The 18,549-nt window shown below is 35.5% G+C and overlaps 1 protein-coding gene across 7 annotated transcripts in view; it reads left to right on the forward strand.

Annotated features, from left to right (window-relative positions):
- The window catches only part of CACNA2D1 (calcium voltage-gated channel auxiliary subunit alpha2delta 1), a 526,060-nt gene that overhangs the window by 507,155 nt on the left and 356 nt on the right, over nt 1–18,549 (forward strand). For all 7 annotated transcript variants that reach the window (XM_068973034.1, XM_068973032.1, XM_068973033.1 and 4 more), the window contains 2 exons: nt 1,893–2,002; nt 3,123–3,205. In XM_068973034.1, coding sequence (XP_068829135.1) covers nt 1,893–2,002; nt 3,123–3,205 — 193 coding nt within the window. The remainder of the gene's footprint in view (nt 1–1,892; nt 2,003–3,122; nt 3,206–18,549) is intronic.

The following is an 18,549-nucleotide window of genomic DNA, read 5'->3' on the forward strand; positions in this document are numbered from 1 at the left end:
GTAACTACTTTACATTGAAAACATCACAGATCTTCAGTTTCTCTGAAGGTTTTTAACGTTAATTCTGACTTCAGTAAGTTGTAATTCCTTCAACTGATTTTAGTAATTGTGTAATAAAGAAAATTATACCCACTTTTAGGCAGAATATAAAGGAATTTGTATTTTGTCTAAAAGAATCCATATTAAATTTTTTCTAATGTAGAGATAGTTTCAGAAATGATATTAATTTTGATGAGATTAGAATTATACTTACTAAACAGGTTAACAGACATATCCTTGGGTAGGAAATTGTTTTAGTTGTTGTATTCACTTATCTTTGATTTGAAACTGAAAAAATTAAGAACATATTTCCTGAAGTCAAAATCAAGTGTTGGTCATCACTGTCCATAAAACACTTTGAAAAATTTTTGGAAGAAATGGAAAATTTTATTTTATTTGTATCAAGAGAAAGAACGAATGGCAGGGTGGAGATTTTTGAAGTTTTAAGAGGAAAGGGATAATCTATGTCACAGTATCCCTGAGAACAGAGCAGGAAGGCAGAGTTGGAATACTTTGTTTTTAGTAACTGAGGACAGCTTATTCTAGAAGAAATGTTAACAGAGAGAAGAGGAAACATGAGGAGGTGAGGTAATCTGAGCAGGTGACAGGGCAGGAACAGTTGGTCGCTAGGGAATTTGGAAAAGAAGTTTAAAACAGGCCTTTTTTTTCTTTTTAAGTATTTTCAGGAAGGGGTTAACTGCAACGAGCACAAATTTTTAATCGATGTGGTCAGTATACTTTTATGACTTACTTTATTAAACCTCCATGTCCTAGGAGGAGGTGGAGGGTATGCAGAGGAGAGGAAAGGGGTGGAGTCAGGCATGTAATCAGCAAAAAGTAGACCATCATGTTTAGAGATTAGCATATCAGGACCTCACTTTCAGAAAATAGAACTGTGGCAAGTTAAGTGGATTTATCAGTTTAGAGTCTTCCGTCTTTCATTAATTGATGTCCAAGAGTAGCAATGTATACTTTAAAAATGACTAAGTTAAACTGTAATGTAAAGACCAGTATAATAAGTTGAACCACGGTTACTTTTGATTTGCTCTATGCTTGTGTCCCAACTTAAATAGGTTAAGAAAAAAGAAAACCTCACTTCCTTGAAAAATCAATTACTCTTTAACAACAGACCTACATTTTTATTGTGAAAGGTAACAGCTTAAGATATGGGGGAAAAAAACACTACATGGAATTCAAAGCCCTTAATTCTGTCTAGACCTGTGTTGTCCTAATTCAGTAGTAACCAGCTACAGATGGCAATTTCTGTTATCTAGTCATTAGTCATTGCAACTAATTAATATTACAGTTTTGTACCTCAGTAACACTAGTCACCATTTCGGGTGCTCAACATAGCATCCTGTGGCAGGCGTTTGTCTACCATATTGGTTAAAGTGGACAGCATTTCTGTCTTCACAGAAAGTTTGTTTAATAGCCTGATCTAGACTTCAGCCTATCATGAGCTTGGGCAAATGCTGAGTCATTTTACATTCCTAGTTTCCTTCACTGTAAAATAAGGCACCTCTGGGACATTTTCAGTGATAAATACCACACTTCCTTAAACATGTAAAATAAAACATTTCTTACAACTCTAAACAACAGAGTGGTACTTATTTTGCATTGAGGTTTATCGCTTAAGAAACATCTCCTGTTGGAATTTTTTTAGTATTTATTTGAGAGATAATATGTCCATGTTAATCCTTCTCTTCAGAAATCATTCTCATTCAGTTTTACTGTTTGTGCATGTGATGCTTTATTTCTAAAGTCTTATTTTCTTTCTTTTTAATACGTAACAGTCTTTGAAAACTATTTTTTTCTCAAATGACATTTCCTCTAATCTTTTATGTATTCTCCAGAATCTTCCATGTAGAAAAACTTATGAACACCAATTTAATATTCATAATGGTTGAGAGCAAAGGAACTTGTCCCTGTGACACACGGTTGCTCATACAAGCAGAACAGACTTGTATCCTTTCACATTGGAGAGGTTGGGAATGAAAATTCCATCTTAAAGCCATGCATTTTTAACCACATCACATTGCTCGTGCCCAGAAAGAGAAAAATACCGCAGAGTGCTGAGATCACCTCACAGAGCCGGCATGGACCCTTCACACAAAATTTCATTTGGATGCCAAGACTCATGATGCTACACGTGCACTCAGAGAAGGCGAGAGGCTTCTTACTTGCACAGTGAGTCTTTGTGGAGAGAGCAGTGCAGATTCCCGAGGACCTCTGAAAATGGCTAGAGAGCATCAGGGAATACCTGGCTTGGGGTTGGTGGTAGTTGGGAGGATGCTGGGTTTCTGCCAGTGCTCCCTGGGGCTTGTTGGCCCAAACTTCCACACGGTGCCAGATGAGGGAGTACTGTCTTCCCCGTCAGCTCGCCCAGGTATAGGACAGAAGGGAAAAAGGGTCTGCTGTGCCTTGAAAGCTGTCAACAGCCAGTCATCATTAAAGGAGTTGAATGCGGTCTGTACCCACAAGAGAATACTATTCAGCCTTTCAGAGAAGGTAAGCCCTGTCATACGCTACAGCTGCAGTGGCAGCAGTGCTAAAACTACTTCTGCGGGCAAATATGCTAAGTAACAGTGCAGTGACTCACCAAGCATCACAGGCCGAGTTTTGGTAGACTGCCTCTGGCTTTGCTGTTTCTGGGAAGACAGCCCTCCCATATGTTATGTTTGGAATGGACGTTTATTACTAGAATTAGTTTCTGTTGCTGTCTTGCTGTATAGGAGGCACCAAGGTCCTCCGTTATGGTCTTATGTGAACGACTCCGTCTTACAGGTGCATCATTTGCACATTTCAGCCGCTTATATTCTACAAATATTTACCGAGTGCTTTCTCGTGCCAGCAACCATGCTGTGTACAGCACAGAAAAAAAGTTGATTTCTTCACACAGTCCCTAGGCTAACAAAAGAAAATGTGTGGCTGTTTAGTTCCTTAAATCCTATAGTAGTGTATGGTACTAGAATAAGGTCATAGGTTTCTCCTGCTTGCTTTGAGAAATAAATATATGGCATTGTACTTTTTCAGTTCTGTGGGGGGGAACAAGTAACTTTATATCCCTTAACAAGTCTTTTTAGCTGACGGTCCAGATCCTTGTGATATGGTGAAGCAACCCAGATACCGAAAAGGGCCTGATGTCTGCTTTGATAACAATGCTTTGGTAAGTGTGTCCAAAGAATTTCAGGGGACAAATTACAGCTTTAATTCCAACATAATGTCTTAACCATAGTATTTCTCATTAACATGACATACTTGCTGGTATATAGATTTTTCATTTCAGTATTTTTTCATGGTTAGCATAAGCTTAACAGTTGCTTCTTCTATCTATCTGTCCTTTCCACAGAAATTGCACTTTCAAACACAATGCCAGTTTACTAATGTTCCAAGATCATAAATCTAATGATTTTAAAGGCTTTCTAATAAATAGTAACTGACAGTAAATATTACTAATAGTATATGAGTTGCCTACCTTCATTTATATTCCAATCTTGAAGATGTTTTTATTATAGTATTTTATTAATTTGTTTAGTCTTCATTCAGTATATTTAAAAACTTGTTAAATCGCTGTTGTCCCCTTATTTTGTAATTCTACTTTTTTACTTGGTTTCTAATTCTATCACCTATTAGCTTTGTATTATTTTTCTTAATTACTTTTTATATTGTTTGAAATTAGACTAGGTTAGTAACACAGGATTAAGTTGACAAAATTTTACACACCATATTTAATGTATGTTATCTGAGATGAGCAGTCCTTTTCCTATAGGTTAGCTGTCTTCCTTTCATAAGCACTATTCAGACTACTGTATATATAAGTAGCTTTATACTTTTCAAATTAATTTTTTAATAAGCTTTATTCTGAATCAAACCCCATATTTAAGGTGCTCACTACTTATACAAACTAAACTTCTTTAATATTTCTCAGTTCTCCAGTCTTCATGTCTCTTTGCATGAAGGTTTGCAAACAAAGCATTATCATCTTAGGAAATGCTTATTCTAAAAATATGTCAAATCATTTATTCAGTAATATGCATTTCTAGAAGTTATTTATTTAGAACTGATTTACCTATTGTGTTGCTGAGGGTCGGACACAACTGAGTGACTTCACTTTCACTTTTCACTTTCTTGCATTGGAGAAGGAAATGGCAACCCACTCCAGTGTTCTTGCCTGGAGAATCCCAGGGACGGGGGAGCCTGGTGGGCTGCCGTCTATGGGGTTGCACAGAGTCGGACACGACTGTAGTGACTTAGCAGCAGCAGCAGCAGTACCTATTGTGTGCTTATTTACTCAAATACACATAACCACATTTGTTTCAGAAAAGATTAAGAATTTCTATAGATACATATTATGTAAGTAGATAATACAGATTAAAAGCAGAATAGAGAAGTAAAATTAGTGATGGGGAATAAGGGTAAAAACGCAAAATGTTTTAGCCACTAAATCCTTTTACCTCCATAAGGACTGTTGATCAGTTCCTCTTTGAAGGGGAAAACTGATTCAAAGTTAGAGCTATTTGACTTTTTCCTCTTTTACAGTGAGGCTTAAGTAAGACCCAGATTTAAGGACTCTTTTGTTCTGCCTACTCTACCTTAAGGAGTTTTGCTGCATCAGATTATTCCCCAAAGAATGTTATTTTTGGACCCAAGGCTAGTGTCACTCATTAGGGAAAATTCACTTGTCAACTATTTGTCACCAAAGACATTAAATTTACTCAGGTGCACTTCCAAGATCATATAAAAACCTATCACCCAAAATATTTTCACCGTCAGAAACTATTTTTTGATCACGACAAAAAGGAGATTTTACAAAGACAGAAATTTCCAATATTAAAGTTCCTATAAATTGTAAAATGGATTGTGTGTGAAAGTACAACTCTTGCTCAGTAGCTTAATGTGCTAATAATGCCTTGTGTTTTTTTAGCCACTGGAATATTTTGGTAATGCTTATTTGCAATGGTCACTGTGAATCTGCTCTGCATGGAGGCTCACATAAACTGCTAACTGCCAGCAAACTGCATGAAATCTCATCTTGTATGTCTTCTTTTCTGTGTTTTCTTTCCTTTTCCTGTACTTGCTACTTTGCCCGTTATTAATAGGATCAACTTATGTGCACAACGAGTCGTGCCTGTACCATGATGTCAGCTCCTATCTTCATTTTACTGCAAGTTTTCATGTGGTGTGGATGGTCAGTCACTTTCTCTAATTTTTCTTTGTTTTTGTGTTTGGCTTGAAATTTAAAAAAGTAATCCATCTAAATCAACTACAATAAATAAATGTCTGGAAGCCAGGTTATTAAAATGCCAGTAGTAATGTTGTTTTGTAAATAACAATGTTCAAATATTACACGTTTCTAATCCTGAATAGAGCATATCACTTTCCTATATTTAGTTAAAAATCAGTAAGGTCTCTTACAGGAAGATCCCCTGGAGAAGGGAATGGCACCCCACTCCAGTATTCTTACCTGGAAATGTTTAAGATTTTACTAAAGGTTAAGTCAATGTGGAAAAAAAATATACATTCATCCCGATGTCTTACTTAAGAGAAATACGCTAAGGACAATTATTAGAGATGGTCATAAGTTTTGTTTCAAAAGTTGCTAACAAAATTAATGAAATATTTCAGTTTTATCAAGCATTATTCAGTACTTTCTAAGCTCACTATCCTAATTTTTCCCCTCCTATGTAAATGGATATTGTCTAAACAGCATTTCTTTAGATATTGATGTTCTTAGTGAAATAGTTTAGTATCACTAAGTGTTTCTAATTTCTCAGTTAATTTTACTTAATATTATTTACATTATCTAGGCTAGGATTATCATTATTTGTTATTTTCTGACGAATTTCTGAATACATACTCAGTCCGACTGAATAGATATTTGAGGGCCTGAGTTTATAGTTGGAGTTCCATTACAGTCTCTTTTCTTCTTTGATGTTTTGGAATCCTGACTGTTGTAACCAGACAGCATTTGTTAGGTTCTTTCTTCATTGCTGTCCAGGTAGTCTTTGGTTAGGAAACCACTAGATGGAGATGTGGCCATTACTGAAGAGTGAGCTCATCAGGAGAGAAAAGTGGAATGGCAGAGGGAGTGTCAGAATGTTCTGGGATAATGAAATAATGCTTTTGAAGATTTAAGTGGTAAAGAAAAACAAAGCAAATCAATAACATGTACTATTGAGGAAGTTTATTATTTTATGCAAACATAATTGGTAAATACATGTTATTGAGAACATGAAAAATGAATATGTAGAATAAATATGTGTGTATTCATACACATACATTAAACCTACCTCATGATTAAATGTGGTAAGTGTATTAAGGTGCTATGTAGGAAATGATTTGTTAGGGATCTTATTCCTATTAAGAGAGTTATGTGTGGCATCTACCTGCGTAAATAATTTTAAATATGTATTTTCTTTGAAGCTGCTGTGGGCAATGTAAGTATGCTGCTGCAAAGTCGCTTCAGTCGTGTCCGACTGTGCGACTGCATAGACGGCAGCCCACCAGGCTCCCCCGTCCCTGGGATTCTCCAGGCAAGAACACTGGAGTGGGTTGCTATTTCCTTCTCCAATGCATGAAAGTGAAAAGTGAAACTAAAGTCATTCAGTCATGTCTGACTCTCTGTGACCCCATGGACTGCAGCCTACCAAGCTCCTCCATCCATGGGATTTTCCAGTCAAGTGTACTGGAGTAGGGTGCCATTGCCTTCTCTGTAAGTATAGACCTATCTAAATTCCAGAGTTAGCTCTTATTTAGTGGATGCTTTTTACCAATGATTTGAGCTCTTAACTCCCTGGAGGAGGAAATGGGAAGCCACTCCAGTTTTCTTGCCAGGAAAATCCCATGGACAGAGGAGCCTGGCAGGCTTCAGTCCATAGTGTCACACACTACTGAATATACACACACACTGAGCTCTTACTCTTTGCAATTAGTCAGTCATCCCAGGTTCTGGGTGGGGAAAGGAAGGAAGAGTAAGAGTTAAGGAATACTTGTCTAACAAGGGGAAAATAAAGAGGTTTTTACTTACTGGTATATCTGGTCTGAAAAAGTAAGCCTCAGGGCAAGAACATGGTTTAGATGTTTTTTTCCTTGAGTAGTAATGGGACAGAAAAAAAAAGAATGAGGGATTCTTAGTTGTTATCTTTACTAAGAGTATTTTGAGACAGGTCCCTAGAAGGACATTAAAATTATTCTTTTGTATCTTAAAATATATGTAAATAATTTTGGCACACTATTCCTTTACTGTTTAAAGCTGAAACAAGGTACCAGTCTGTCTGTTATCTACTCCACTAACCTTTAAAAATCAGACTGATTTATCTGGTTATGGTGTTAGTGGGATTTCAGTCTCTCTAAGATAGGAGGAAAAAGTGCTGAGGTTTCTCCACATCTATGCATTTGTGATTTTAGAATGTTTTTAGACTGTATCTCATAATTAATATAATTATATATATATATATATATATATTTCATATAATAATTTCAAGTCTTGGTATACGTGGTTGCCCATGCAAAACATTTGAGAAAACATGATCAGGAAACTGAAGGGATAGATTTTTCAGTGTGGATCAACACGCAGACTTCAGGGACTCCAAATAAGTTATCTGAACTACCACCTCCCAGACTGAAACAGACATATCTCATCATCACACAGAGGAAATTAACCGCCCCCCCAAAAAAAAACATTGGAAATATAAAAATAAAAACAATGGCAGCAGAGCCAGAAAGAATATTTTTCTTTCCATAACATTTCTAGAACATACAGATGCATTTTGTGTTAATACAGCAACAGGTCTTGTATGTTTGCTAATTTTGCATTCTATCAAATTAATACGTAACCAGAACTGGGAAGCTCTGCTAGTGAAGTGACAATTAAGCCTTTAAGTTGGTATTTTATGTTTGCAGTGTTCCTAATTAATCAATCAACCACTGCTTTATTTGAGTACGAGTACTCATTTATCAAGTACTTGTAGTACACCTACTATGTGTCAGGCCACTATTATATGCCTGAGATTATTAAGATACATTTATACTAAAATGTAAATTTTTATCTCAAATTCACATGTAATTCAGCATCCTGTTTTTTTCACCTGGTTAATCTACCTAGAGGGAAGGGTATTTGAACAAAGAGAAGAGGAAATGCAAAGGTTCTAAGATAACAAATACCCTTACCTGTTGCAGAGAAAGTTAGTGGTATTGGAGCAATGTGAAGCCGGGAGGAACAGAGGAGGATGAGGATGGAGAGGCAGCCAAGCTGCACATCACAGAAGGCTTTGTAGGCCTTTAGAAGAAATTTGGATTTTGTTCTGAGAAATTTCAAGCAGAGCATGAAAGGATTTGGTTTTAAGAAGGCTGCTTTTTGGAGAGAAAATTGTTAATGAGCAAGACTAGAAGCAGTGAGTCAAAGGAGGCAGCTTTTCTAAGAGGGTAGGCCAGAAGTAATAGTGACCTGGACATGACATAGTAAGTAGTAGGTCTGGGGATATATTTTGAAACTAGAGTTAAGAGGACAGGCTGATAGATTAGATTTGAAAAAAGGAAGACTCACAGACGATGTGTTGTCTTTGACCTGCTTCATTACTCCTAGCAATATCATTCAGAAAAACAATATTTAGGGGCAAGTTTAAGATATTTCTGAGAATCAAAAGAAGTGATTGTGCTTAATGCATGTGGAGCTCAGAGGCGTATTTAGGGGTAAAGGTTCAGAAGCGTGAGTTATTGAGTTTCTGGTCCAAGATGGTGACAGAGTAGACTTAAAACTCACCTTAACCCACAGACCTAACAAACCTACAGCTATAAAAAGAGCAATATCCCCTGAGAGAACTGTAGAAAGTAGATGAGCAACTCTTATGCACTGAGTGAGTGTAATACACATCCAAATGAGTAGGAAAAGCTGAGGAACATTGTCTGCATAAACCACACACTTGGCATGGCAACATACAATTAGAAAGGAACTCACAGCTTCCAGCTTCCACCTGAGCAGTGCAGGGTTTAGGTTGAACATCTAACATCCCAATTTTTTTTTTTAATTTTTAAAATTGTTATTTTTAACTGGAGGATAATTGCTTTATAGTGTTGTTAGTTTCACCTGTGCAACAACATGAATCAGCTGTAAATACACGTGTATCCCCTCCTCCCTCTGAGCCTCACTCCCCGCTGCCCCCATCTCACCCATCTAGTCATCACAGAGCACCGAGCTGAGCTCCCTGGGTGCTACAGCAGCTTCCCATCAGTTATCTGTTTTACACATAATAGTGTATATGTGTCAGTGCTTCTCTCTCGGTTCACCACCCTCTCTTTCCTCAGTTGTATCCTCAAATCATTCTGCATCTCTATTTCTGCTCTGAAAACAGGTTCATTGGTACCCTTTTTATAGATTCCTTATATATGCATCAATATAAGATAATAGTTTTCCTCTTTCTGATTTACTTTACTTGGTTTTCTTTTTATGGCTAAGCGATGGAATCATTGTATATATGTACAACAACTTCTCTGCACCCCAACTTTTAAGACTCTATCCTGAGGGATGGGCCTGCAAAATTTCTAGCTCTGAAAGCCTAATAGGGCTTGTGTCCATAAGACCGACCGGACTACAAATACAAAGAAACAATTTTTAACAGATTTGCAAGGACTCCCTGTGGCTATCCTTCCAAAGCTCAGAAGAGGGAGCAGAGAGAAATGCACTTCTCCCAACCTTTCCCTTAGGGAGGCTATTTGCATACTTTAAAAGATTGCCTGCAAGTAAGGCTTCTAATTTAGGTCACATTTAGGGACTTGCCTCAAGACTCCCTGGAGACAGGCAAAGGGGTAGACTATGCCCACTGATCCTCTGACTCACTCCAGGTCAGTGATAGCTTCCTAAAAGAAGCTTGTGATCCCATCTGGCACCTTGGCTTTTGAGGTAGCTTCCCAAAGGACACACCCTTTTGCCACTTGGCTCTGAGAGCGAGCAGGGCTGGCGTTCTCATCCATCAAAGGACCTAGAACCATACCAAACAAATAGTTCTCAAATGCCTGTCCCCTCAGAATTCACCACAGAGGAAGCAGACAGAAATGCCATCCCACAGTCTTTCCCTGAAAGAGGTGTTTTGCATACTTTCAAAGCTGCTGCCTGAGGATCCAGCCTCCAATCAGCCTGTTTCTGAGTGTTGACCGAGATCTTCCCCACTGGGACACTGACAGATGTTAGCACACCCTCAACTACTAGGATCCAAAGGGAAACCACAACACAGGTTGTCAAGGAAAGTGAAGAAACAGAAAAATATGTTTTAAAAGAAAAAGAACTCCACAAACAGACCTTAATGATACAGAGTGACTGACATGAGGAAGAGTTCAAAATATGGTCATAGAGGTGGTCACCATGTCAGGAAAAGAATGCACGAACTGAGAATTTCAGCAGAGAATATACAAGAAAGTATCAAACAAATGTCACAGAGCTGGCAAATACAGTAACTATACTGAAAAGGCCAATAGAGAGGGGTTCAAATAGCAGACTAAATGAAGTGGAAGAAAGTATCAGTAAACTCACAAGCAGAGCAGTGATTCATTCCATCAGGAACCAAACGAATAAAGAAAGTGAAGATAGCTAAAGCAACTTACGAGACATCATCAAGTAATTCACATTCTAGTGTCCCAGAAGGAAAAGAAAGGCAGACACGGGTAGAAAACTGTTTGAAGAAATAATGATTGAAAACTTTCCTAACCTGAGAAAAGAAACAGCTGTCCAAATCTAGGAAGCGTAGAGAGTTACAGATAAGAGGTACCCGAACCAAGTAAGGAAGTAAGGAAACCAAGTAAGGAAGAGGAAATACCTCCAAATGACAGGTAAAACTGTCATTATTAGCGCATGCTACGATTCTATATATAAAAACTACCCCAAACTACCCCAAAAAATGTCACTAATCAACAATTTTATTAAATTTCAGGGTCTAAAGCCAACATACAAAAATCAATTGTATTTCTGTACAGTAAAGATGCAGCATCGAAAACTGTCACATTCACAACGCCATCAAAACAATGAAATATCTGGGAATAACTTTAACCAACAAAATGAAAGTTCTCCACTAAATTAAAACCACAAACCTTTCCTGAAAGAAATTGAGGCCAACACAAATAGATGGAAAAACATCCCATGTTAATTGACCATAAGAATTGATATTGGTATAATATCTATACTGCTCAGAGTCAACGGTAGATTCAACACAATCTCCATCAAAATACCAATGGTATTCTTTACAGAAACAGAAAAAAAAAATCTCAAAATTTATATGAAGTGACAAAGTCTGCAAATAGTCAAAGCATTTCTCAGAAAAAATAACAAAGCCAGAGGTATCATGTCCTGTTTTTGACTGTACTGCAAAGCTACAGTAATAATAAATTATTTTAAAAGGTATGGTAGTGGCATAAAAATGGACAGAGACCAACAGAACAGAGCCCAGAATTAAATCCCTGCATACACTGTCAACTAATACTTGATAATGGAGCCAAGAACACCCGATGGGAAATAATATCCTCTTTAACAAATGATGATGGGGAGGTGGGATAAACACATGCAGAACAATGAAATTAGACTCCTATCTTACACCATTCACAAAAATTAACTCAAAATGGACAACAGATTTAAATATAAAGCCTAATAACTATAAAACTTAGTAGAAACATAGGAAGCACCTCAACATTGTTATTGGCAATGATTTTTGGATGTAACACCAAAAGTACATACAGTAAAAGCAAAAATAAGCAAATGGGACTACATCAAACTCGAATGCTTCTCCACAGCAAAAACAACTGACCAGATGAAAAAGCAACAGATTTCAAGAAAAAATTTGCAAACCATGTATCAGATAAAGGGTTTTATATCCAAAAATGTATAATAAACTCATCAAACTCAAAAACAAAATAATCCAATTAACAAACAGGCAGAAAAACTAAATAGACCTTTCTTCAAGGAAACACAAGCTACAGTGACCTGTCACCTCACACTTGTTGGAATGGATATCATCATGAAGATGAGAGACAACAGGTATTGGTGAGATACAAATAAAAAGGAACATTTATATTCTGTTGGTTGAAATGTAAATTGGTGCTACCAATATGGAGCTTCCTCAAATAAAAATAAATCTACCATTATGATCCATCAATTCTGTTTCTGGGTATATATGCAAAAGACATGAAAACAGGATTTTGAGGCAATAACCATACTCCACATTCATTGTAGCATTATTCCCAATGGTCAAGAAGATATGGAGACAACCTAGATGTCTGTAAACCAGTGAACAGATAAACAAGAGGTGGAATTTATGCTTATGTGTGCATATAGGCACAGAATATAATATTTTTCAGCCATGAGAAAGTGCAAACTGCCATTTGCAACAACATGGGTGGACTTGGGGCATATTATGCTAAATAAGGACGACAAGTACTGTGTGTAAAATCTAAAAAGCCAAACTCATAAAAACAGAGAATAAGTGGTGGTTACCATGGAATAGGAGGTAGGGGATAAGACAGATGTTGTTCAAGGGTGCAATCTTAGAACAAGTAGTAAATAAGCTCTAGAGAGCTAATGCAGTACACTGCATATGGAAAACTACTATAGTCATCAAACTTGCTAAGAGACTAATAAATGAATTATTCCAACTACTAAAAAAAAAGACATTTATGTAATACAGTAGGTGCTAATTATCACTACAATGGCAATTATATTACAGTACATAAATTATCAAATTAACATGTACACCTTAAATTTACACAGTGTTTTATTTCAAATATATTTTAATTAATGTGTCTTTGTATGGGTCTCTAAATTATCAAGAGTAAATCTATGACAACAAAGAAGAAAAGACAGCCTCTTCAACAAGTGGTGCTAGGAACACCAGGCCGCTACCTGTGAAAGAAAGACACTAGAACATTCTTGAAGACCACAAACAAAAATAGACTCAAAATGGAGTAAAGACCTGATTGTAAAACCGGATACTATGAAACTTAGAGGAAACACAGGCAGAATACTCTGGCATGAATCACAACACTATCTTTTTGGATCGGCCTCCTAGAGTAATGAAAATGAACACAAAGAAATGGAACCTAATTAAACTCAAGAGTTTTTTCACAGCAAAGGAAATCATAAACAAAATGAAAAGACAGTCCACACAATGGGAGAAAATACCTGCAATGAATCAACTGGCAAGGGATTACTCTCCAGAACATGCAAATAGCTCATGCAGCTCCATATCAATAAACAATCCAATCAAAAATGGGCAGAAGATCTAAATTTCTCCACAGACATACAGATGATATGTGGGATCTAAAAATATGGTACAAATGAACCTATTTACAAAGCAAAAGTAGAGTTATAGATATAGAAAACAAACTTATGGTTATTAAGGGGGAAAGGGGGGGCAGGAGGGGTGAATTGGGAGATTGGGAATGACATAGAGACTGCTGTACATAAAATAATTTATACTTGTTAAAATTATATAATTACATAAATTATTTATCATAATTTATAAAAACCTATTGGCACAGTGAACTCTTTTCAATAATCTGTAATGACCTACATGGCAAAAGAATCTATCTATCTATACACACACATATAACTGATTCACTTTGCTATATAGAGAAAACCAACAATGTTGCGAATCAACTATACACTAATAAAAATTAATTATAAATAAGTAAAACATACATCGCCAAAAGCACATGAAAAGATGCTCGTCACTAATTACTAGAGAAATTGAAATCAGAGCTATAATGAGGTGTGTCACCTTGCGCCAATCAGAACAACTGTCATAAAATGTCCACAAACGATAAACACTGGGTCCACAGGAAAGGGAAGCTTCCTACATTGTTGCTGGGAATGTAGCCACTATGGAGAACAATATGCAGGTTCCTTAAAAGCTAAAAACAGAGTTACCATATGATCTAGCACTCCCACTCTTGGGGGTGTATCTGGAGAAAACTGTAATTGGAAAAGAGACATACACCCCAGTGTTCATCACAGCACTATCTACAATAGACAGAACAGGAAAGCAACCTACATGTCAATCATCAGAGGAATAGATAGAGAAACTGTGGTACCTATATGCAGCAGAATATTATTTGGCCATTAAAGAACAAAATATTGCTATTTGCAGCAATGTCATCGATGGATTTAGAGATTATCACACTAAGTGAAGTAAGTGACAGACAAAGACAAATAGCATATGATATCACTTATATGTGGAATTTAAAAATATGGTATACAAATGAACTTATTTACAAAACAGAAACAGATTCACAGACTTCAAAAACAAACTTATGGTTACCAGAAGGGAAATGTCAGGGGAGGTACACACTTTGGGGTTGGGACTAACATATACACACTAATGTACCTACAATAGATAATCAACAAAGATCTACTGTAAACCACAGGAAATGCCACTCAACACTCTATAATAAACTATACAAGAAAATAATCCCAAAAAGTAGATACATGTCTACGTGTAAATGAATCACTTTGCAGTACACCTGAAACTGACATGAGAATGTGTATCAACTATATTCTAATATAAAATAAATATTTAAAAATTTTAAAGTAAATGATAGGAGAGAATCTTAAAAACAGCAAGAAAAACAACTTGTTACAAACAAAGAGACCTTTAAGGCTACCAGTATCTTTCCACCAAAATGTGTGAGCCTGATGTGAGTGGCATGATGTATGTAAAGTACTGAGAAAAAAACCTACCAACCAAAAATATTCTTATCTAGTAAAACTGTCCCTCCAGTTCGAAGGATAAATAAAGAGTTGTAGACAAGCGGATACTGGAGTTCATTACCACTAGACTGACCTTACGAGAAATGTTAAAGGCACTCCTTTAAACTGAAACAAAACAGCACTAATTAGTAACAGGAAAACGTATCAAAGTATAAATCTCACTGGTAAAAATAGATAGTTAGATTCAGAATAATCTAATATTGTAATGACAGTGGGTTAATCACATAAACTAATATAGTAAAAATAACTGTCATACAATAATCAATGTTTACACAGACTAAAATATGTAAATTGTGCAATCAAAAGCATAGAACATGGAGAAAAGAGTAGAGTTTTAGAATACATTTGAACTTAAGTCTCAAAATAAGTCAGTAAGATGTTATAACTTATTGTATATATAGCACTAAATATTATGAGGTTTAAATAAATATGTTATATTTATAACAGTTATAATAACTATAGAGTCCCATTTCAACTTTACAGACATTCACAGACTGAAATGGAATAAAATATTCCATACAAATAGAAACCAGAAGAAAGCTGGATAGGTATATACGTAGACAAAATAGTCTTTAATACAAAAACTGTAGTAAGAGACGACATGATCATTACATAATAATAAAGGAGTCAATCTAACAAAAGGATATAAATATTTTGTAAATATTTATGCACCCAACATAGGAGCACATAAATATATAAAGCAAATATTAACAGACAAAGAAATAATAATACAATTTAAAATTGCAAAAAATCCAACAGCCTAAAAGAAATTGATAATTTTTCAAAAACATACAACATATCAAGACCCATTCATGGAGAAAGAGAAAATCTAAACAGGCCAGTTACTAGTAAGAAGATTGAATCAGTTATCAAAAGCCTTCCAACAGAGTCCACAACCAGATGGCCTCACTTGTGAATTCTACCACACATTCAAAGAACAATTAATACCTGTCCCTTCTAAACTCCCAAAAAATAAAGAGAGAAATGAATACTTCCTAATTCACTTTTACAAAGTCAGTCTTATTACCATGATACCAAAACTCGACAAGGGCACTACAAGAAAATTGCAAGTCAATATCCTTGATAAAAATGGATGAAAAAATCCTCAACATTATCAAATTAATTCAGCAATACTTTAAAAAGGTCATACACCATGATCAAGTGGGATTTATTCCTGGAATGCAATGATTGTTCACAAACCACAAAATCGACTGATGTGATACACACATTAACAAAATGAAGGCTAAAAATCATGATCATCTTAACCTGTAGAAAAAGCATTCAGCAAGAATCCAACAGCCGTTTATGATAACTCTCAAAACAGTGGATATAAAGGGGATGTGTATCAACATAACAAAATATATGATAAGACCACAGCTAACACACTCAGTGAAAGCTGAAAGCTTTTCCTTCTAAGATCAGGAACAAGATATGGATGCCCACTCTTACCACTTTTATTCAACATATTGCCGAAAGTGCTAGCCAGAGCAAATAGGCATGACGAAATAAAAGACATCCAAATTGAAAAGGAAGAATTAAAACTGCCTTTATTTACAGACTACATGATATTATATATAGAAGGTCTTAAAGACTCAACCAAGAAACTGAGTTAATAAATTCAGTAAAAATGCAAAATATAAAATTAATGTACAAAGAACATTTATATTTCTGTATAATAATGAACTCCCAGAGAAATTAAGAAAGTAATTCCACTTACAATTCCATCAAAATAAATAAGTAAAAATAATTTTAACCAATGAAGTGAAAGACCTATGTATTGAAAACTATAAGGCAGAGATGAAAGAAATAAATGGAAGATATTCAGAGCTCATAGATTAGAAGAATTGTTAAAACGTCCATACCACCCAAAGTAATTCACAGATTCCATGCAATCACCATCAAAATTTCAATGACATTTTTCACAGAAGTAGAACAATACTAAAATATATATATGAAACGACAGAAGACCCAAATATCCAAAGCAAAAAGTTGGATGCATGATACATCTTGATTTGAAACTATATTAAACACCTGCAGTAACAGGAAAACTGAACAGCCATATGCAGAAGAATGAAACTGGACCACTGTCTTAACACCATACACAAAAATCAACTCAAAATGGATTAATGACTTGAAGACCTGAACCCATAATAAATCTAGGAGAAAACACAGGGAGTAATCTCCTTGGCACTGGTTTTGGTAATGACTGTTTGGACTTGTCACCATGGAAAAGCAAAGGCAACAACAAAAATGTGGGATAACATCAAACTTAAAATTTTCTGCACAGCAAAGGAAAACAAAAAAATTAGAAGGCAGCCCATAGAATGGGAGGGAATGTTTGCAAATCGTGTACATGATAAGGGGCCAGGATCCAAAATTTAGAAAGAACTCGTATAACTCAATATCAAAGAAATATCTGATTTTAAAATTAGCAAAGGATCTCGATAAGCATTTTTACAAAGAAGATATACAGATGACCAATAGTACATGAAAAGATACTTAATGTCACTAAACAGAACAATACAAGTCAAAACCATGAGTATCCCCTCACACCTGTTCGAATGGCTATTATCAACATGACGAGATAAATGCTGGCAAGGCTGTGGAGCATCTTTACACATTGTTGGTGGGAGTGTGATTTGGTGCAGCCACTATGGAAAACAATATTGAGGTTCCTTAAAAATTTAAAAATGTAATTACTATACGATCCAGGAATCCCACCTCTGAGATGTGGAAAACAAAATGTTCTTTAATGGATTATTTTTCTTCAGATTTACCTTTAACAGACTTCTACTGCTTTAAAATACAATTCAAGAAGAAATTATATATGCTCGGTGACAGGCACTCTATTAGACCCTACTGAGGAAAAAGAGCCATTGTTTTAGTGTCTGGGAGCTCAGAGTCTTTGTAAAAATATTCTGACTATAAAACCTATTTTCTTTCATAAACTGTTATTCTGATTATTGGAAGATGAACCTTGGATTAGTGAATTGTTAAAAGATTTTTAGGAAAACAATGAGATAAGGGATTTTCTTATGGAGTTTTTTTTTTTAATTGAAGTATAATTGACCTATAATATTAAAGTTCCAGGTATAAAATATAGTGATTCACAATTTTTAAAGGTTTTTATCCCGTTTATAGTTATAAAATATTGCTACATTCCCCATGTTGTATAATATATCCTTGTAACTTATATTTTACCTCTTAAGATAGGAAGTTTTTTTTCAATGCAATTCATAAAGGAATCAGAGGATACAAAAAATATTACAGAATACAGAAGCTAGGAATAAAAGTAATTTTGTGTTACCAAGGAATCTAGTGATCCACCAGTAGACAGTAGGGGGTCCAAATGAGCAAATTGGCAGCTTATGTTTCGTGGTTCTCTAAACAGAACAAATCTCTCTTGCTAGCTTAGCTCTTTATTTTGGATATACGTTTTCAAAGTGTCCTTCCTTGAGGGTTCAACTATATTACTGTTCATTGAATTCTCGATGAAGATCCAGATGCTACATGTACAACCTTTGAAGCTGGATATGGAAAATAAACGCTTATTTTTCAAATGTATTTATTCTACCAGTCTCAAACTTTGCTTTATAGAGCATAATTGCTAATATTTTAATTCTTTGGAATTATAAAACAGACTTACATTTTTATATCTTATATTTATAAATATATAAGGATGCATGACACTGTGAAAGTAAGGGTTTTCTTTTACTTTAGAAATTGGTGTGTATCACTCACCTCAGCATTTATTATTAAAGCAT

The sequence above is a fragment of the Capricornis sumatraensis genome, chromosome 5, assembly GCF_032405125.1.
Source record: "Capricornis sumatraensis isolate serow.1 chromosome 5, serow.2, whole genome shotgun sequence".
NCBI classification, from domain to species: domain Eukaryota; kingdom Metazoa; phylum Chordata; class Mammalia; order Artiodactyla; family Bovidae; genus Capricornis; species Capricornis sumatraensis.